This window comes from Euleptes europaea, chromosome 19 (assembly GCF_029931775.1).
Source record: "Euleptes europaea isolate rEulEur1 chromosome 19, rEulEur1.hap1, whole genome shotgun sequence".
Taxonomy (NCBI): Eukaryota; Metazoa; Chordata; class Lepidosauria; order Squamata; family Sphaerodactylidae; genus Euleptes; species Euleptes europaea.
In genome coordinates this window covers 31687900-31710532 of record NC_079330.1, presented here as the reverse complement: position 1 = coordinate 31710532, position 22633 = coordinate 31687900, and the positions used below count along the sequence as shown (strand labels likewise).

The window sequence follows — 22633 nt, the reverse complement described above, 5'->3', positions numbered from 1 at the left end:
ACCCCCATGTATCCTCGCAATAGTCCTGTGAGATAGACCAGGCTGAGACAGCATGTGCAGCAATCTAGATAATGCCCAGTCAAACCCTCCCCAACTCTATGATTCTATGATCTGTGGAAGTTACAAAAGGCCTGTTCTTTGTCCACTGAGGGGTGCAGCTCTGGTCAATCATGGGCACTACCTTTCATTGAAGGGCAGTCCTGAGGAAAATTCAATAGAATCTGGTTAGAGTAAGGACATGACTCGTTAGATTACTATTTAACCTCTTTCATGCTAACCTTTCAGTAAGGTGCATTCAGGAATTACTTTGTCTCTCAATTAGAAGAACCCATTCCAATCCTCATTCCCCTCCTTCTCTGTTTAAAGCCTGAATAAAATTTAAAAACGAAACTAGGCTGGCTGCTAAGGGGGAGGTTGCACTCTGCACATGCTTTGAAACTGCTCAGCAAAATTATGCTCAAAGCAAGGGTTAACTTTCCCCCCTACAGATTCCCAGTTCAAAGAGCCAACAGTTTCCTTTCCAGGGTTTTGGCACAGGCTGTTCCAGCATTCTACCCACATGCTGAAAAAGCCAGCACCGATGGCGGCACTGTGTCAAGACTCCATTTTCCCCCAGCTGGAGGACAGAGTACCCCTCCTCCCAGTCATCATACTCTGACTGGTCTAACGTCACCTGGTGAGCTTCATGGCTGAGTCAGGTTCTGAACCCAGGAAGCCCTGATTGCAAGCCAATGCTAACCACTATGTGACACTAGGAACACAAAGATATACTATCTGCCCCACCTTACCTGTCATGGACAGTAAAGCCAGGAGAATAAGAAAAGCCCTGCTGGATCAGACCAAGGCCCATCCAGTCCAGCAGTTGGTTCACACATTGGCCAACCAGGTGCCTCTAGGAAGCCCACAAGCAAGACAACTGCAGCAGCAGCGGCATCCTGCCTGTGTCCCACAGCACCTAATATAATAGGCCTGCTTCTGTAAGCAGACAGGGGTCTTGCCTTCACCTCATAAAGCTTTACCCTCTTGCCCAGTGCTTCTCAACCTTTTTACCCTTGCGGAGCCCTTGAAATAATATTCATGACTCAGGGAACCCCTACATAGAGTTACATAGGATTTACATAAGATTTACATATTAGCCTATTCATCACTATTTCTTGCAGTACCCCTAGTGATTTCTCGCGGAACCCTAGGGTTCCAGGAAACCCTGGTTGAGAAACATGGCTCTTGCCTAAAATGAAACAGCAACCACACTTCCACAGGATGAGTGAAAGAGACACATGTCCTTTTCCTTTTATCCCTTAGAAGCTCCTTGATCAATTGATCTTGAGCAGCATATATCTAGTATTGGAGGGATATAAGGATTGAAACAAATCTTGCCACTGACAATGTAGCCTTGGGGTCCCTATCGCTTAGTAAAAAAGGCATTATGTCAGTCACAGAGGCATTGGATTTGTATATTAAAAGGGGGGAAATATAGTGCGATCGAAGTTCCTCATAAAAGCGAATTCCAAAAGGGCATGGGCTAATGAGTCAATACAGCCAGAAGAGCAAGGGCAGATCCTGTCTGAGTATGGTATATTCAGAATTCTGCCCTGCATTACCATAGAAGGGTTAGCATTCAATCTAGCCAAGCAAAAAGCTCTACAGAGACGAGGAGTTGTCAGATAATATGTATAGGCAGGCAGACCACGTGGAGGGGGTATTCCGAAGAACTGGGATAAACAGACGCGACGAGCACGAAAAGTAATGCTGTTATAATCGAGCTCTTTAATGCGCTTTTTAATTTTGGTAAAAGCTTCAGTTTTCCCAAGATCTAATAACATATCCTGCGAGAAGCCCAACAACGACAGTTTCTCATCTAAGATTTTTTGCCATGAGGATTTAAAAGGGTCATGCTTCAGAGAAGCTAGGAACCCCTCAGTGCTAAAGCACAGTTTAAGGTGTAGTTTAAAGGCGGCCAACCACGCCCTAGCTTCAAGTGACATTTGGCCAAACTGGGAATGAAGAGTAACGCCAGCAACACATCGAGGGGCATTAAAGACGCATGTAGCGAAAGACCGCTTTCTCCTTCTGATGATCTCAGCCATCAAAAACAAATCAGCTACTCCTATCTGCATAGCCCGACCCCTTCACTTGCATCAGCCCAACCTGGGTTCTGTTTCTTGGTCACATTACAGTGTGACAGTATACTGGTAACTGACTTTTATATCACAGATAGAGCCACAGATGCCAGGATCCTATCTGCCTAGTCTTGGAGACAGTATGATTCTTCACCTGCCAAAGGAACACACTGCTGTACCAAAAAGCAACAGTGGCTCTGGCACGACTGATCAGCAGTTAACACAATGACAGATATTTTGAATGATCTCAAGCTAGCTTGGAAAAGGATGCCAACATAAAACAACCATGTCCACCGCAGAAGAAAGCACACACGACCCTGCCCCACCCAACAACTCAGAAAAACAGTAATTACCTCTGCAACCTTTGGAGGGACTCCATCCCCGAGCACTTCCCTAATGAAGCACTGCTGGCTCATGTAGCATGAGAGTCCACAGGTCCTCTTGAAAGCATCTTTCAGCCGCTTCAGCTCTATGTCCGTCACTGCATTGAAGAAGAAAGGACAGAAATCACTGTAAATCAAGAAACTTGCTCACAAAAACGTTAGCCACTTTTTAAAGAAAAGGCTTAGGAAGGAGTCTTAAACATGAATAGAGGATCCTGTGCGCCCTTTCACATGCCCAGAGGGCATAGCTTGTGGGTCTATTCAGAAGCTTCCCATTATCTATTTTTAAGCAGATTATAAATATCTCTCTCTCACACACACACACAGTGGAATTTTGAATTGGGTGAAGCAAAAATTCACAGCTTCTTTTAAAAGAAGCTTCACTTTTTTTCAAATCATGGTTTTCTTTCTCAATGTGCTACAGTCAGATCTGCAGTCATCCAACACCAGCAAACATGGGACAATCCAGAACTCTCAGCCCGGGAATGTCAACCTTCCAAAGAACTGAAAACATCTCGATTTCTAGTCTTCGCTGGGTATAAGTCAAAATCACTCAACAGTAAAGCAGGTCAGCCCAATCACTGTGGTACTGTGCCCAGTACCACAAAGCCTCATGGTAGCCAGGACTGCTAGGGACTCAGTTATGGCCACCATGCATGCTTCCGTAATGTTAAAGAAACACAGCATCCGGGATGGAGACACTGACAACCTCTGACCGCACGAAACAATATTGGGGCAATAATTGGTGGGGGGGAGGGACAGGGAAAGGCTTTCAGGGACACCTGGAGGCTAGAGGTCTGATGTGGCCCACTAGCAATGTTATTTAGGGACAAAGATCCACAAGGCATTGCATGCAACCCCAGCCTTGGGTGCAGTCAAGTTAGATTATTACCATGGACAGAAAGAGAGAGCACGCAACCCTTAGGGGAGTGCCTCTTTGCCTGTGAGCTCTTGCGTGGATTCTGAAAATATTTGCTTTAAGTTTAGAGGCAGGGCAGCCGTTTGAAAAGCCCCCCACACACACACACGTTGTTTGTGTGATGTCTGAACTGAACCGGTATTGTGGAGTATGGAGAAGAGATCTTAGCACACATTCTTTAAAAGCAGGAAAGCTGGGATCAGAACTAGAGAAAAACATACTGTGCCATTACCAAACGTTTAGGTGGTCGCTTTGCTTTGCAGAGCGCTACGAAGAAAATGACTTCTAATTCATAACTGATGGCATCCAGTGACTCGATTGCTGGAATAGTCCAGCCCCCTCCAAAGCAAAACAAGCATTAACACACACACACACACCCATTCTAGTTGCCTCTTTTGTGTACTGTTCACAATATTTTTGTTTTATTGGAGCAGACGTTCAGATGCTAGCAGTAGAATTCCTCCCCCCCTCCCCCCAACCTCTCCTACAAGCTCAATTCAATCAGGAGGCCTGATCTTCAGCGTGTTCTTGCTGGCACAGAAGGAGGGAGCTGGCTGTACGGATTAGAATTTGTCCCCAGGAATTGAAATCTTTCCATTCTAATCGCAGACGGCCTCCTGAGAGCACGAGAGAACACATGAACTCCGCAGTCTCCGCAGCCATTTCCGTATCCCCTGAGAGATAGGCGGGCAAAGAGAACCTTTTCCTCTCTGACGAAGCGTTTCAAGAGTCAGTGATAAATACCTTCAAATGTATTTCCCCCACTGGCACCCCACACCCACAATATTTATGAAGCTTCAATTTTTAATTTGTTGTAAGAGCCTGAGCTCTGGGAATGCAACGCATTCTCATAAAGCCCTGCCGCTCAGGGCCAAGCAGATAATTTGGCACTGAAGGTCAGCATTAGAGATGAATTGCAAACCAAAGGGGCTGCTGCTCATTTGCACATTCGGAATTTTAGGGAACAGATGCAGCAAGAGTAGATCGTTTCCACAAACACAGGTGATGCCAGGCTGCAGCTGTAGGTCCTGCAGTGTCCACTCCAAACTGGCAGACTTGCAAAACCCTGGCCCAGTTTCTTGGGGAGACTTTGGTGGACAAAGTGGATGCACGATCCTAACTGCCAACCAAGGTTTTGGAAGTAAGGGGGCCTTTGATCCCATTGATTTCAGAGCGCCTTTGGGAAGAAGAGCTCAATTCAGAAGGAAGCACGAGGGCACACAGGCAAGCTGTATTCAAGGCAGAGGCCACAGGAGGCCCGGTCGACTAGCGTCTGAAAGTCTCTTTCAAGAAAGAGAAAATCCTGAAAATTCACAAGTTCACAAGGTTGGAAGAGACCACAAGGGCCATCCAGCCCAACCCCCTGCCATGCAGGATCCCACAATCAAAGCACTCCCGACAGATGGCCATCCAGCCTCTGCTTAAGACCTCCAAAGACGGGGACTCTACCACCCTCCGAGGCAACGCATTCCATCATCGAACAGCCCTCACTGTCAGAAAGTTCTTCCTAATGTTAGGTGGAATCATTTTTCTCTTAGTTTAAATCCATTACTCCGTGTCCTAGTCTCTGGAGCAACAGAGAACAAGCTAGTTCCCTCATCAGCATGACATCCCTTCAAATATTTAAACATGGCTATCATGTCACCCCTTAACCTTCTCTTCTCCAGACTAAACAAACCCAGCTCCTTAAGTCTCTCCTCATAGGGCATGGGTTCCAGACCTTTGACCATTCTGGTCGCCCTCCTCTGGACACGCTCCAACTTGTCAACATCCTTCTTAAATTGTGGAGCCCAAAACTGGACACAGTATTCCAAGTGAGGTCTGACCAATGCAGAATACAGTGGTAGTATTAGTTCCTTTGATTTAGACACAATACTCCTATTGATGCAGCCCAGAATTACATTGGCCTTCTTAGCCGCCGTATCACACTGTTGACTCATGTTCAGTTTTTGGTCCACTAAGACTCCCAGATCTCTTTCGCATGTACTGTGTTAAGCCAACTCTCTCCCATCCTGTACCTGTGCCTTATGTTGTTTCTGCCTAGGTGAAGTACCTTACACTTCTCCCTATTGAAATTCATTTTATTGCTTATGGCCCAGCTCTCCAGTCTATCAAGGTCATTCTGAACTCTGACCCTGTCCTCTGGGTTATTAACTACCCCTCCCGACTTGGTGTCATCTGCAAATCCTCTATTCCAGCATATCCTCTATTCCATCATCCAAGTCATTTATAAAAATATTAAATAGTACAGGTCCCAGGACAGACCCCTGTGGCACCCCAATTGCACAAAAAAGGGGGGACACCATGGGAGTAACCAAACCTGCAGATCTTTCTGAGGTGGAATCTTTCTATCGCAGATACAGGCAACTGGGCTCCCACAGGAGGGTTAGAACAATCCACCAGTTGGGAGGATGCCCGTCACCAACCAGTGACATGGAATTTGCCATTTACCATCAGAGATCCACCAAGAAGAGCTACAAGTAACATCTGTTGTACAGCTTAAAGACAAATGTGCCCTTTTCCAACTTTACAAAGGCAACCAAGGAGTCCATGAACACTTCTGAGAATGGGCACCTCCCACCAAAGAAATGATATACCCAATCCTGCCTCTGGGAGACTTGTTGGGGCATTAACAGTATACTACTATCCAGATTTATTTATTTTAAATTTCCTCCTAACTGAACTTATATGTGTCAATTATACTTACAGCAATGCTGAATGTAATATTACTTTCGTATTCTTTAATTTTTTAATAAAAATTAAAAGGGGGGGACTGCTTTTGCGACCAGGAGCTATTGCAAGCTGAAGCTATTCCAGTCACCCAGATGTTCCACACCAGTACTCATGGACCTGAAAGCATTTTCTTCTCAGACTTCTGCAAAGCCAAGAGCCTAAAGATATGATGCTGGCGTAGCATGGTTTCTAACATGCACCCCCCCCCCAATTCTCTTCTCTCGGGTGCAGGGTGCCGCCAAGCAAAACCATCCCTCCCCACACTCAAGCAATTGATAACATAGCTACAGCCCCTGCACTGTTCCCCCTCTCGTACCATCCCGCAGAGTTATCTTTCGGTAGGCTGCCGCCTTCAGTATATGCTAGGGTTACCAGCTCCAGGCTGAGAAATACCTGGAGATTTTGAAGGTGGAGCCTAAGGAGAGCAGGGTTTGGAGAGAGGAGGAACTTCAATGCCACAGAGTCCAATTGCCAAGGCGGCCATGTTCTCCAGATGAACTGATCTCTGCTGCCTGGAGATCAGCTGTAATAGTTGGAGATCTCCAGCCACCACCTGGAGGTTGGCAACCCTAGTATATGCATGAGCCAGGCACTGGCAAGAGTCTACGTTCCTGACTCTCCAAGCCTATGCTGAGCTCAGAATACGTTCTCTGTTTAAAAAAACACAAGGGACAGAGCCAGCACAGCTCCTCCAACAGTCGAATGAGTCGCGGAAGAGGAATGTATTATACAAAAAAAATTTTTTAAGTATCTATTTACAGGATTCAGGCTCTCCCCCGCATGTGGACACACCTCTGCTGTCCTGCATCTACGGGTTGCTTCTTGAACAAGGGGCCGCTGCACACCCTGCTCCTGTGATATAAAGCGTGCTTGACAATAAAATCGTTTTCTCTGCACCGTGAGCCACTTTCTGATTCATCGATCCACCGTCTACTCCTACTTTAGATGCGCCAGCCTTAATTATTAATACAGCTCCCGCAACTGCAGCCAATCCAGCTCCGGGTCTCAAAAGGCAGCATCTTTCATTCTGAACGCTTTATTAACTTATCTATAAAGAATGGCTGAGGGGAGGAGGCGGCTTGTAGTGAAACGGCTTCCCCCAAAAAACCCTGAACTGAATTCCAAATTTCAAATTTCAATACCTTTATTGGCATGCCATCAAGCAGTCAATCAAATAAAACCAACCCTCTAAACATCATTTAACCTCCACCTCTTAACGATTTCATCAAAAAATTTAGCCACAGATTCAATAGTCTCAGAATCTCGGGAGGATAACAACAATTTGATCTTACTATCATCAGCTTGATCTACATGATTTGAGAGAAAGGGATCTAAAAGGACCGCAAGAATTTCACAATAAAATGGACAATACAAGAGCATATGGTCAATACTTTCAATCTCCCCCAAGGCACATTGACACACCCTGGTAGAGTATGGAATTTTCTTATATCTCCTATACAGAATAGCAGAAGGGAGAACATTAAAATGGGCTAACATAAATGCCCTCCGGAGATGGGAACTGAATTCCATGGGAGGGAGGGGTAGAGATCAGCATCTTTTCAGTGCATACAGCACGATATTGTCATGCAGCAAGTGTTTGTGCGAGAGATGAATGATGAATGAATCCAAAGCGAAGAGTAACTGAGAAAGAGCTACAGGCCTGCAGCCAAAAACGGGACTATTGCAAATCAAAGCGCGATTCTTCATCTTCTCTGCAATTCCTGGTCACGTAACCTTCTTCTCTAGCTGGTGTTCTTTCCTCGTTCCTCTAAACCTGGGTACTCCCCTTGGCTTGCAAATCTGGAGAGGCCACTTCTCCCTTCTCTAGTGGAACACCATACAGGGAAGACATATGGAAACTGCTTACTGAGAACCGAAGTCTCTGGGCCACCCCTTCAACCTTACTCAAAAAACTATGTGGTGACACCCAGGTGCAGAGAACAGTTTCCTGCCCCCTCCCAAGCCAAACTTATCAAGGTTATAAAGCTTCCTTCCCCCTGAGGTTAGTCTGAATTAGAGCTAGCCAAAATCTGTGATTAACTCAGCAATGCACAAAGCTTACTTCATCCATCTGCAAGGCCATGGTCTTCGTGGATGACAATTTCAATCCGGCACAGTCTAGTTCTGCAGGGTTAGTTCACGAGAACAATGGAATCACAAGACGCCAACTACGAACACAAGCCAGCTTGTCTTTTTTTAAAAAAAGAAAGACTGGGCCTGCAAACTGTTAGCCGTTGCTCCAGGCTGATTAGCAATCTAGACAGCCGCTTGTCACACGGCCTCACCAACCACAAGCCAAATACACCAGTGAAAAGCAAATGGGGGGTGGGGGTATTGCTCATTTCCTCTCTCTCAATTTGCTGCAATGTCCAATTTCATGTTTCTAAGGACAACAACATTCTCAAGGACTTTTTACTCATCCTGAAGATGGGGGGGGGGGAGAGACAGAATCGGCCTAAGGCCAGTGTTCTAACTCCAGGAGGGCAGGGAAGGCGCATCTGCTTGGAGTGCAGGTATATGTACCATGCTTCTACCTCAAAGCAAGTGGGAATAACCTAATCCCATGGCTTCTCAGCTGCAGGGTTGTCCATGCCATCACAAACTTTCTCTCTCCCCCACCCCCAAAAAAGCTTAAGGCTTTTGTGCTGCCCCAGCAGAAAGCGAGGTGTTACATAGAAAATGTTTGTGGTACTTAGCCCTTTAAGACTTAGAATCGTGGGAAATGTAGTCCAGACCAACACTAGGTCAGATGTGTCTGAACTGAACGCTAATTGGCCATCAGAGCTTCTTCTTCCCACAATTCCCTCTGGCCAGGGAAAAATGAAATCCTTTGTTTACCGTGACCGAGGCAGAAGAGAAAGGAGGCTCCCAATTCATCTGTGTTTTCACAGACTCTAGACATGTTCTGCATCTACCTCTCCTGTTCAGTGATGAGATTAATCCTTATGCATTTGTGTGAAGAAATAATAAAGATGTAATCTTGTGGACAGTAAGAGTTCTGTTGTCAATACTCAAAAAGGGTCTGGAGTGTAGCTCCAGGCGCTGGACGAGATAGTGAAAACACAGTGACTATTAAGAGCCTACGGATATTTTGGATTTATAGATTTAAACAGACTTTATAAACTTGCATGCCTGCTCTGCAAACTGCTTCATCCCATGCAAGCGGCTTGGATTTAAAAGGGCATTTTCCCTTGTGCTTAAAGCTGGTTTAATCTGCATATGAATCACAAGGAGATTGCCTATTTGCATTTGTATATGTCTCCAGCTTACCCTCTCCAACTAGCTGAAGAAAAGACGGGCAGATCTCCCTGCAGTTTGAACAGTTTAAAAGGTTTTAGTCTGCATGCTCCTGTATTGCAATGTCTACAGCGTTCAGTTCACTTCTCCTCTAAGCAACCCCCTGGCCTTTAACCCTAGCCCACGAAAGCCATTAAAGAGGGAAGTCTCTGGCTCCCTGAAAGCAAAGCACGCCATGGTCACTGGAGCCCCATACAGCTCAGATAGCTAACGAGGTCCAAGCACCAGGCGCTGGACGAGATAGCTTTATTTACAATCATCCTGCATTCACCACTTAACAAGTGACCAAAGCAATTTAAAGGTATCTCGCCCCAAGTAGCTGAGTGACAGTCTGGTACCTGGATACCCAAGGTTGGGTGGAGAAGGTAAAACTATATAATAGAAAAATACTTGCATGCGCACTTTGTATGAGAGACCAATACAGCCCAGTGAAGAACAACCTACAGGTATTCTACCTAGAGGGATTTCTAATTTGACATTTATTATACATCCTATAAACATGCCTGGGCTTTATAGTCATCTATCAATACATGACCATACATTTATATATTACTTGTGTGTGCATTATATGTGTTCTTATTTGACCACTGATGAAGGCCTGTAGGCCGAAACGCCTTATGAGTTGCCAATGTGCCTTGTTTTATCATTTTTAATGTTTTTAACCTGATTTAAGCACCTTAAAATAAAAATATTTTTCTATTATATGGTTTTACCTTCTCTACCCAGCCTTGGGTACCCAGCTTTTGATTTTTTAAGGTTGGGTTTCTTCCCCCTTTTTTTTTGTTGAGCAACAGTCTGGAACATGAGGCTGACACTGACTCTGCAACAACGACCCATGGAATCCACAGATCTTATCAGCTGTGCATTAGAAACCATCCCTCCACCCAATGTGTGTGTGTAAGCCGTCGTCAAGTCCCTGCCAACTTATGGTGACCCCTCAGAGGGTTTTCAAGGCAAGAAACATTCAGAGGTGGTCTGCCATTGCCTGCCTCTGCATAGAACTCTAGTATTCCTTGGAGGTCTCCCGCCAGTTACTAACCAGGGCCGACTCTGCTTAGCTTCCAAGATCTGAAGAGATTGCGCTAGCCTGGACTACCCAGGTCAGGGCCCTCCTCCCAATTCCTGGGGGAAAGTAAATTGGCCAGAGGATGGGTATTCCACCAGGTTTTTTTGCATTCACTTCTACTGAATTCTGCTTATTTGGTGAAGACTTTTAGGTGGTCTAGAATAAAAATCACTGATCCTCATTCAAAGGTCTAGGGCAGGGGTGTCCAAACTTTTTTCAAAGAGAGCCAGATTTGATGAAGTGAACATGCGTGAGGGCCGACCATTTTGCCTGGAATTCTTAATTAAATTAATTAATTGCAAATTAACTATTTTATGCAAAGTTTATTGCAAACGGCATACTTATTATGCCCATAACCACAGACTGCACCACAAAAACCATGGCTACATTCCTTCCTTTCCGCAAAACCCCTTTAAGCTCACCGGACGTCCCCCAGCTTCTAAATCTCCAACCTTCCTTCTGTAGGGAGGGAGCAGGAACTCTTCCTCCCGCATCCCCGCTCATGTGCCTCTCTGGGGCTGTCGTCTCTTTCCCTTCAACCATGCCGGGGGTATTCTGTCCTCCCCTCATCTGAGCCAGGAAATAAACTGGTTTTCATTCTCATGGAGTCCAAGATTCAAACACTGTGACATCTCCCGTGTAGGGAGGAATGTGCAGTTTTTCTCCCCATGAGAGCCAACGTGGTATAGTGGTTAAGAGCGGTGGTTTGGAGCGGTGGAGTCTGATCTGGAGAACCGGGTCTGATTCCCCCACTCCTCCACATGAGCGGTGGAGGCTAATCTGGTGAGCTGGATTTGTTTCTCCCGCTCCTACACTCGAAGCCAGCTGGGTGACCTTGGGCTAATCACAGCTCTCTTAGCCTTACCTACCTCACAGGGTATCTGTTGTGGGGAGGGGAAGGGTAGGGCGATAGTAAGCCACCCTTAAGTGGTAGAGAAAGTGGGCATATAAAAACCAACCCTTCTCTTCTTCTTTCCTTCTGACCTCTTTGCTCTCTGCTCGGGCTTTGACCTCTGGAATGAACACGGGTGTCCTCTGCAGACTCGGCCCCATCTGAACGCGCCTCGTTTCCAAACATGATACATGCCAGGAGTCATTTATTTCCCCCACCCCATCCCTTCTTTCGAAGCAGCCACTTGCCTTGGAAACACTTCCCGCCCCCAAATCCAGCCCCCTCTCCCCCTGCCTTTCCTTGACTCACAATCCCCCCACTCAAGACCCATCCAGTCTCTCCCCTCCTCCCTCAGACCCACCCTGCAAATCTGGATCCCTCGCGAGGCCTCCGCAATGCAGGGAAGGGCTGCATCTCCCCACCACCCCAGCCTTCTGCAGAGAGGAAGGAGGAGAAAGGAGAGCCAGATGGAGCAGCCCCCCCCCACTCCCAGGCTTTTCGGTGTTTGTGTGTGGGGAGGGGGTCTTTCCTCTCCCGGATTGGGGCCAGCCTCTGACCTCCCTTGCATTTCCCTTCCCCCCCCCGCCACCTTTCCCACCCTCGAGTCCCCCCCAACCCATCCTCAGGATCCCCCTTGACCCACTCGGGAGCAGCTGCTGCTGCTTTTCCATGCATCAGAACAACAAAGGCGCGGGCTCTGGGTAAGAAGGAAGTGGCCTCTCTAGGGTTTCAGACTCGCTGGCCTTCATTCCGGGGGGTGGGGCTGAGACAGCCAATCGAGGTGACCCTCCGCCCAAGCGTCGCCCCCTCGTTCGGGGATGCAAAGCACAGGCGCAGCCCCCATGCACCCCCTTTTCTCAGCTGGGTGGCCGTATTAAACTGGCCCAGGGGCCACAATTGGCCCCCGGGCCGGACTTTGGACATGACTGGTCTAGGGGCACCTCATCCTGCAGCACTGCAAAAGCTAAACAGGTAAGGATCTGGATCAGCCCCTGGGTGGGAGACCACATGGATGCTTACTGAAGCGGCTGTGAGCTTTCTGAAGGAAGAGAGAAATATTTTGAGTGACTGAGTGGGAGCGGTGCAAGATGTACAGGACTGTTGCAAGGTTAACAAGAAACCACCCGCACAGATATTCTGAATTCCTTGGAAGAAAGGTAGGGCACAAATGCAAGGAACAGCAGGGATGTGCCATTTAGACTGAAGTCCTTGGGGCCATGCGCATGGCACACATGCACAAACACACTGGATTGTGGTCCTAAAGGTACGTCTAGTGGCTCAAACAACCTTCTTGCCAGGCTGCAACACATCTCCTAAATGTTCCCTTTCAGCAAATCTTTCATGTGCTAACGTTAGACAAAGCAAACAACACCAAGACCCAACAGCTTTACATTCTGCACAAAGGCAGGTGCTGAATGTGGGCATTCATCTCACTTTAGCTAAAAACAGTTCATGGACAAAATTGCTTGTTGCAAAAATATTTTGTGTAAATCAACACAATTAGAAGGGGGATTGCAACTACTCCCCCCCCCCGCCGCCCATCCGCTTTCTCATTTCTTAGGGAAGGGGCCTCAGCTCAGGGGGGAGAATTGCCTTTGCAAGCAGAAGACTGGAGCTGAAGAGCAAAGGAATCCATATTATTCGGCGGCAATCTTCTGGCATGCAGAGCCTATGCTCTACTTCGGAGTTGGAGAAGCTGAGCCAGCCACCTATGGGTGAACAGGAATACAGAATGAATGAACTGCATTCCTATTCACAACAGGCAGTCCACTCAGCTGCCTAAGCCACAGCTCAGTAGCAGAACCTGTGCTTCACATGTAGAAGGATCCCAGATACATTCCCCCAGCATCTTCAGGGGAAAGGATCAGGCAAGGGCTCAGAAAAGCTTCCAAGGCCCTGGACAGCAGAAGACGCCTCTTGCTTTTGGAGAGGAAAACACGGGGCAATATTTATAGGCTCACCACTTCAGAAGCCATACGCTGATTTATATTCATAGAGGTTGGAGAGAAATAAAACCACTTGATTTGCATCCAACCCCTTCTGGCATAATTTTCTTCACAGACAGTATTTTAATAGATACGCTGCTTTGTGTTTACATACTCAAAAATGATATTGATTTAAGTCTGAGTCTGCAAAGCGTATTTCCGCACAAACATTTTCATATTCTGATTTAAAGCCCGTTTTATGGTTGCCATTCCCCTCACGGTCCTAACGCTGCAAACGTGGAAGAACAACAAAGCTGGCTGGCAAGGCTTTGGCCAGTAGATGAGCAGGCGACGATTCTAGATGTCATGTCAGATCACTGTCCCATCTCGCTACTGGCAAAAGGCTCTTTGTGGTATCGGGCAGAGGCCTCTCCTAGCTCCCCCTCCCCACATCTTTCTAACTGGATCTAAAGCATGCATGTGCTCGGTTATGGGAATTGATGAGTACCAGGTGTTCCTGGTCCCATTTCCGTACTTCAGTGCGCAATCTCCTCCCATCCCCCAAGCATCAGTTCCTTTGGAAAATGCAGAGGGCTTTCCCTTACCTCCACATAACTATCAGCTGGCCTTAGAACACAGGAAGTTACAGAAAGGGACTCTCAGGTCGTTTATGCATGGGAGTTTTACCTGAGGTTCATTGCTCACTGGACCCACACTTTCCTGTTGGGAATCTCTGCACCAGCAGTCTCCAAGCTCAAATGAAGTCCACCCCTTGAAATGCTGCTTTTTAATTGGCTTACTTTGTAGACCTTAATGTAAGAGAAAATTCCCCCCCAAAAAAATCCAATTGCTGCATTAAAAAAAAAACATTTTAAGACCAAAAAACAAAGCAATCTGAAAGGGGGGGGAGAAATCCAAGCCTCTGTTTTAAAAAGCCTTTCTTCTGCTCAGAAAGAGCTCCCAGGAAGCAGGAAGCATTTGAATCCCCGCCTCTTTACATGCTGCTCTGTAACTGTCTGAGAGAAACCAAGCTTGCTGTCAGCTAAGGCTTCCTGGCTTTCGGCCTCTGCCCATCCCCCCCCCCTCCCCCCGCATCTACACCTCAATGGAGAGCTGCCCGGCTAATCGTTACTGAGCTTCCTGGTCCCGCAGAACAATGCCTGGGAGCCCTGGCAATCACCTAGCTATTTCACATATTATTTTCATGTATGGTTTTTCCTGTGAAAAGTTACCGGCTGTTACCTTCTGTATTGTTTTGCTGGAGTCTCACACTTGCATGTCCCGCGCTTTGCCTTATGCACGGGGATTTCACCCAGGCTGAGCTCGGGAGAGGGAAGAATCGGGTTAACAGAGGAATGGGAAGTCTAAGCGTTTTACAAGTGTTTGTAATGGACGGAAAACTCATGCATAACTCCAAGGAACAAATGAGACAGACGTGAACGTGAGTGAAAGTACCTATGCATAAACGACCTCAGACTGCACATACATTTAGGAATGTTTTGTCATATAGAAGGTACCAAGGATTCCTGCTGCTAGTGTGGCAGAGGAAATCACAGCCCACAAATCTATGCCAGCAGGGAAAGAGAGGGCAGGAACAGACAGCAGGCTTACCCCCACTTACGAACCCACTATGACACCACCATGCACGATGGGCCCCCCCAGTGTGGAAAGAGTTTCTCTGAAGTTGGAAAGTTTGAACACCTCTGAACTACAGCTTTAACAGATTTGTCTACTAATTAAAACTTGCAGTGTTGTTATATATGTTTCTAATCAGCCTAGATTTTAGGGTACATTTTTTTCAAGGCAGGATTGAAATTCAACGTGTAACTATAAGGCCTAGACTAGTCCAGGGGAAGTGGGTTCAGCCTACTCTCGGGTCCAGACTCTCCTCCCTATGCTGAAAATCCTGAAGCGAGGCCAAACAGGCAAAAGCAACAGGAAACACCTAAGGCAGCCGAATCCTGGGTAACTGGAACCAGACGCCCACAGGTCTGAGGGATGAGCAAAGCCTCTGAATTATCCCATTATTACATCAATCAGAGAAGGCCAACTGGAGACCCAAGGGCCACATCAGGTGCTCAGTGTAACGTCCCTTGGCCCCACCAGAGTGTGACCACATGGTTGTTACTTGTTACCTAACGAAGGCCCCTCATTTCCCAGGAGGGGATCTCACAAGGAGGAACTGATGCTGCGCCCAGCATTACCAGTGTGGCTCAGGGAGAGTGGCACAGTGCTTTCTACTGATAGGTCACTCCTCCCATTGGGAAACAAGAGGCCACCCCAGATGAGGAGGATCTCTCTTTTCCCAAATTTGCCTGCAAATTAAGTAGCAGCAAGCCGGGCTCTTTTGGTCCCATTTCTTACTCTGCAAGTGCCTTACCCTGTCAGTTTTGGGGAACAGACACTTTATGTCCTATTACGAGTTCCTTAAGGTGGCTAGCAACAAGAATACAAATATTAAACCAGGAGTCTCCAACATGGTGCTTGTAGGTGCCATGGCGCCCAAGGAAACTTTTTCTGGTGCCTGCCACGTGTTTTTAGAAAGTGAGTGGGGCAGGCAGGGCTTCTGCTCAGCAGGGCTTCTGACTGGATGTGCAGATTTTTAAAATATTGCTCTGGCAGCAGCTGCCATCACAGCACAAGGTTCTTCACTGTGCTACTGAAATTAGAGGTGGCAATCATTTTGTGGCCAGCTCAGCCTCATGTGGCAGCCATTTTTTGATAGTTTGCTGCCTTGGGGACCCTACACCAGGCGGAAGAGTGGCCTACAAATGTTTTAATTAATTAAATAACTAAAACAAACTTTGCCAAGGCCCAAGATGTGACTCATCTTCTATTACCGTATCCTATTTTTCTGACAAGCTTGCATTGATTTACAAAGCAATTTAAGTGAGCATCAGGGCTTTACTATTCCCCTTGTACTCTTTAGGGAACCCTTAAGCACTACCCGTTCCAAGCTTAATCGGGTTTAAATGAAATTCCATAACCTCACCTGAAACGTCCACTGTGAAATACAACAGTTCTAACAGATCTTCAGCCTATTCAATTTGCAAGATCAACTCGAAGTTGACACACAAAGAGGATAATCATATGGATTGTTAAAAGCATACAAACACCTGCTTGGTAAAAATGTCAAGAAATCCCATTTGTAATAAATGGCCCCTTACAAGCTGTGACGTCCCTTCTCCACTCACACAGAGTACACACCACCCTCTACCCCCCTCTGTCTCTCAGGTTCACGGTACACGTCCCTCACACTCACCACCCTTCTCCTCTCCTTTAAAATCCCTAGAGAGCCATGGCCATTTCACCTCTCAGGTCCTCCCTCTCACTTGCAGAGATATCAGCAGCCCAGTCCCCTTGAATCACAGGCCCTAATTCAAAAAGAGTTGGGGGTCAAATGCTGCACCATTCACATGCTGCCACTATTTATTCATATCCTATTTTATTTATTTACTTATTCATTTAGCTGTCAAGTAACAGCTGACTTATGGTGACCTCGTAAGGGTTTCAAGGCAAGAGAGGTTCAGAGGTGGTTTGCCACTGCCTGCCTCTGCATCAAGCCCCTCGTATTCCTTGGAGGTTTCTTATCCAAATACTAGCCAGGGCCGGGGATGAGACTGTGTGACTGGCCCAAGGTTGCTGAGCAAGCTTCTATTGTGTGAGTGGGGTTTGAACCTGGATTTCCTCGGTTCTAGTCCAACACCTTAACCACGCTGCCTCACTAGATAAATATTTTACATATATAGAGGGGTGGGAGATACATACACACACACATATTAATCTCTCTGTGTATTCCTTTCCCTGAAACACAAAGCCCACAGGGTTAAACAAAAAAAGAAGTTAACTTTTATTTATGGTATGAACATTACAATGAAGTAACATTTCATTTTAATTGAACTTTTGAACTGCTTCCCTATTCCAGTATCTTGGATCTTTGTTCTCTAAAGTGCTACTGGACTCAAATCTAACTGTTCAACTGCAGACCAACACGGCTGCCCTCCAAAACTCTTCCCTTAGACTTCAAAAGCTTGCCTACTTTTTTGAAAGGTAAGACCACCCAATGCAAACACATGGCAGCTAAATTCAAATGTCATCTATGATTAACATCTTCGGTTCCACAGGGCCTTGAACATTAGAAAAGCAAAGCAAAACAAGGTTTTCCTTCCTCTACAGAGATGCCACAAGTGGCACCCCCACCCCCCAGCCTATACTTGGGGTGCCACAAAAATTTGGCTGGGCTTGGTCTACCACGTTAGTCTGTCCTCGCAAAAAAAAAAAGACAAAACTCAGTGGCACCTTAAAGACCAACAACATATATTTCAATATTTCAAATTGTGGAACTCCCTGCCCCAGGATGTGGTGATGGCTGCCAACTTGGAAGGCTTTAAGAGGGGAGTGGACATGTTCATGGAGGAGAGGGGTATCCATGGCTACTAGTCAAAATGGATACTAGTCATGATGCATACCTATTCTCTCCAGGATCAGAGGAGCATGCCCATTATATTAGGTGCTTTGGAACACAGGCAGGATAATGCTGCTGCAGTTCTCTTGTTTGGGGGCTTCCTAGAGGCACCCGGTTGGCCACTGTGGGAACAGATTGCTGGACTTGATGGGCCTTGGTCTGATCTAGCAGGGCTTTTCTTATGTTCTTATGAAGGATAGGGCTATCCATGGCAACTAGTCAAAATGAATACTAGTCATGATGCATGGCTATTCTCTCCAGGATCAGAGGAGCATGCCTATTATATTAGGTGCTTTGGAACTGAGGCAGGATAATGCTGCTGCAGTTGTCTTGTTTGTACAGGGCTTCTAAGAGGCACCTGGTTGGCTACTGTGTGAACAGACTGCTGGACTTGATGGACCTTGGACTGATCCAGCAGGGCCTTTCTTATGTTCTTATGTCAATATTTTGATAGAAATGTTAGTTTTCAAGGTGCCACTGGATTTGTTTCGTTGGCAGCGGACCATTCAGAAGCCAGCTAAGCTCGGTTCTTTGCTTCCTGCTCCAGAGAGACCAGTAAGGGCAACGCTTCTGAACCGGCTCCCTGGTGAGGAGTTACGGGTGAGGAATAGAAAGTGGGGCAAAGCCAGGCGCAACTTCCCCTCTAGCTCACTTCCCTATTTGTAAAGTATTTATGAGGCAAAGTAAAACTCTATCCGAGGCACCCATCAGTTTTTTTTTTTTAATTGCAACACAGCAATCAACTCAATCATAACAAAATTAACAGCGAGAGCTGAGGGGGAACCCAAAACCCATCCTTGATCAAGTTCATTTGGAAGCAAACTTCCAACAGCCGGAGAGATAATGCCAAGCAAATTTCAGGCCCCCGAAGCCTGGCAAATAAAGCCAGGCTATATTACTGCAGCCCTGTTTGCCAAAGTTAAACACGCAGCAGCAGGCACGGGAAGATTCATTAGCTATAAAAGAAAATTGTACACATATTAACTGTAGCAAGGCAAACAATAAAACGCTTCTATTACAAGACCCTGAAAATTATCACCCTCCTCCTATGCGCGCCGAGGTGAAGGTCACATTTTTCACATGCCACAGCTGCGCGCTCATATCCCCAGCCGCCACTTCACAGGAGCGCGGCTCGCTTCCAATGCTCGGCCCTCTTCTCCCGCCAAGGTGCTCAGATGCTAACCAAACCATCTCACAACAAAGGGCAGGGATTTTAGGCCACGGTAAAACGAAACACAAAAACTAGGGACAACTGAGCCATAAAGGGATGGGACAAAGAAATCCTCCTCCCTGCTGGCAAGGAAGCTCCAAAAATACATATTTTTATAGCTACACTATTCATTCATATTCCATTTTTATCCTCTAAAGCAAGGGTGCTGAACTCCTTTGTTACAAGGGCTGGATATGACATAAATGTCACTTGGTCGGGCCGGGCCACGGGTACCATAAAATTTAATGCCGGGTACCAGAGATACAAACTGTACAGAAGACACAGGCAAAGCCAATTAATGGTTTGTTTTTTTACTTAAAATACAAACATGCTTAAAACAATAACACTCTTACAGTATTTTCTTTTATTGATTGGTCTTTGATAACTGACACCTTGGGACTGGGGGAGGGGGCTGCCTTGGCTGGCAAGCCCACAGCAGACATGCCAACCCAGATCGGGACTGGGGGGGGGGAGGTGGATGCCTCGGCTGGTGAGCCCACAGCAGGCATGCCAGCCCCGATTGGGAGCAGGGGGGACTGCCTCAGCTGGCTCGCGGGCCAGATAAGAGCCCTCAAGGGGCTGAATCCGGACCCCAGGCCTTATGTTTGACACTCATGCTCTAAAGAGCTCAGGAGAGGGTTCATGGTCCTGTCCTCCATTTTACCATAACAGCCCTGTGAAGTAGGTGAGGTTGACAGAGAACAACAGGGGCAAACAGCATCCGGAAAACACACAAGGAGGGTGGGACAGCCTCTAACAGTTGGAAAATGCACGCATAATAAAAACAAAGCCCCAAAGTAATCGGGGGGGGGGGAATGACCACGAGGGAAACAGCCGTGCATAAAAGGCCCAAGACAGCAACCCAATCATGTAAGTACATCTAATTTCTCACAAACCAGGACCTTGCAAAGGATTGTTAAGTGTGATTTTCTACACAAAGTAATGACATTCATATAAAAAAATAAAACACCCCTCTGAACTGGATTCCTGCCAAATAATAATTAGATCTGTACGTGCACAAACTTCAATAAACAGCAAACTGAAATCTAAGCAGTCACCAGATCCTTTCCCACAAAGTCCTGAGCCAAACTAAAAAGCCAAATATAGCCTGTACAAGTCCTGCCGCCTATCAGTATGGAATTAAACCAATGCAACACCAATACGTGGCCTGGGGGACTGGGGGCACCCCGAGATCTGTGTGCACTTCGCAAGCCCATGTGACCTACCCCCAGTAGGGTTTCCAGGTGGGTGATTTCAGTGGGCAATTGCCCGCCAATCCACCCAGCTGCTCAAGAGTGGGGATCGCATGTGGTGCTTCCGGGTGTAAACCCGGAAGTGACGTGATCGCGTCATGCACAGCCACGTGCTTGTGCAATCGCCCCAGCCAGCAAAACCTCCCGCCAATGGAGAGGGGGGACCTAACCCCCAGCCACCACAGCCCGAAGGTGTCATAGCACCCACAGGATGACTGTAAGAACAGGATGCCCAGAAATACGCACACCTGCATATTTGTGGCATTGTTTTTAAAGCTCTTTTTGTAAACCACCTTGAGGTAGAGTCAAAAACTTTGTAAGTAAAACAACTTAGGGAATTTTCCTCGCTCCTTTCTTCCTCTGTACTCCATCAATTTTGGACTTAAGGTTTTTCTTTTAAACTAGGGGGATTAAGATTTCCTTTACCCCAAATTTCTTGGCAATTCAGCCACTGAATCCTGTTAATGAACGAAATTTTGCAGGTATTTTGCAGGTACAGTATCAATCTTGTGGGGCATAAATTAAATCTCTAATGACTGAATTCTCTTCTCTGTAATCAACGGCTCAGCATCTCCCCCAGGAACCCGTGTCCTAGTTACACATGGAAATGGCTACTATATTCAGGATGCTACTGCGAGTTGATGACCCAGACCAATTTAAAGGGGAGGGGGATCATCCATGGAAGGGAACAGAAGGTGTGCGAGAATAATGCCCTCCCCAAAAACAAGGCAAATGAAAGATACACACATAAGATACTCTTATGGTAAACATCTAAGGAAATACACTTCTACTGTGTGGAAACTTTCCAGGAATTATTCATTACAAAAAATATACAATAGGATTCAAATACCAAAAGCTACATCAGAACTGTATTAAGTTGATTTTAGTGGATTTTGCACATTTCACATGCATGGAATTTACATAATCCACATTTTATTTTAATGCATGATAGATGCCGAATGAAAGCTGGGGGATATGTTAGGGTTATTATCAACATAATAAACTTTTAATTGTTTAGCCTGTGAAAAACACTGGCCTAACCAAGCAACAACTTTGGCATCCAGCTCAGCAATTATGCAAGAGTGCTACACAGAACTTGGGAAGACTGATTTGTGAACCTTTCAAATATTTCCCCTCCTTTACAAAGCTGCTCCACTGTAACCAGCAAAGGCTGCAATCCTGAAGAGGAGGGAGGCTCCTTAGAAGCCTGTGTAACCCCGTGCCGGTGTAAGTGCCCATTTAATCCATGATAAAGGGCACTTACACCATCACGGGTGGCATCCACGCTGACGCCAGGATGCCATGCACAGGCGCTGCTTCCTGGCAGTGTTCCAGTGCCGCAAGTCCCCGTACTGGCTCCCTGGGAGGCGTTCCCGGGGTGTTCCTGGGGGTGGAGCTGCCTTTACGCAACTTTCCAATCCCCTTCACCCCAGGAACACACCTTCCCGCAGCAGCGTAGCTACAACACTTTTTTGGGTGTCTATGGGGAAGTCTATGGGGGCCGCCCCCCCCCCTTAGGAATGGGTTGTACAGCTCCGTTCAGGCACGACTTGATACACCTAAGGATGACGAAATGTGGTTTGCTGTAACGTCTGACTTGAAGACAACTGGCCAGAACCAGAAGGTATAGCTTGAAGGATGTCCCCTCAACTCATGACCTATCCTAATGTCTAAATTCACAAGCAGACGTTATAGCCATTGTCCCAGTCTGCAATTCCATTGAAATGGGAGTGAATTTATGAACCAAGTCCCAAGTAGATGGAAAACATGAACCAACCTGCAGCTTTAAATTGTGATTTGCTTGCTGTACATGCGGCTGCTCAAACCAACCAGGGTTTGGATTTCAGACCATGGTTAGTACAAACCATGGTTTGGCATTACTTTTCCACTGAGCCCACAAGACAGATCAAAAGTAACCAAGCGGACACTGTGATCCATTAGCAGATGACAGTTAATCTTGCCTGCATTCCCCTCTTCCAAGTAGCTCTTCCCAGCCCCTGGAAAATTTATTTCTTTGGTCGTAGGGCCTGCACAGGCTAATAGCCATGGGGTTTGGGAAGCTGCAGTGGGGAAGGGGGATATATCACTCCTTCATTGGTCCTTGTGCAAAACAGGTTGCTGGGCTAGATGGTGCACTAGTCTGATCCAGCAGAGTCCTTCTTATGGGAGTGTGGGAAAAGATCCAGGATCCTCGTTTCTGCAGATCATGGCCTTCAACTCTACGTTAGGGGGATTGCTCAGTCCCTCCCCCCTTCTATTAACCGTAAAAAATGAAATACTTTTACTGAAAATCATGGTTCATCATTTTGTTCAAATGACAAACCTTGGCTTTGTCCCTAAACTCATTGTGATTTCAGCACATAAGTGCAG

General features: G+C 46.6%; 1 protein-coding gene across 1 annotated transcript in view; it reads right to left on the bottom strand.

The window, feature by feature from the left end:
- Nucleotides 1-22633, bottom strand: part of USP32 (ubiquitin specific peptidase 32) — a 249919-nt gene that overhangs the window by 177286 nt on the left and 50000 nt on the right. The window contains exon 2 of the mRNA XM_056865259.1: nucleotides 2474-2601. Within this exon, the coding sequence (XP_056721237.1) occupies nucleotides 2474-2601 (128 nt within the window). The remainder of the gene's footprint in view (nucleotides 1-2473; nucleotides 2602-22633) is intronic.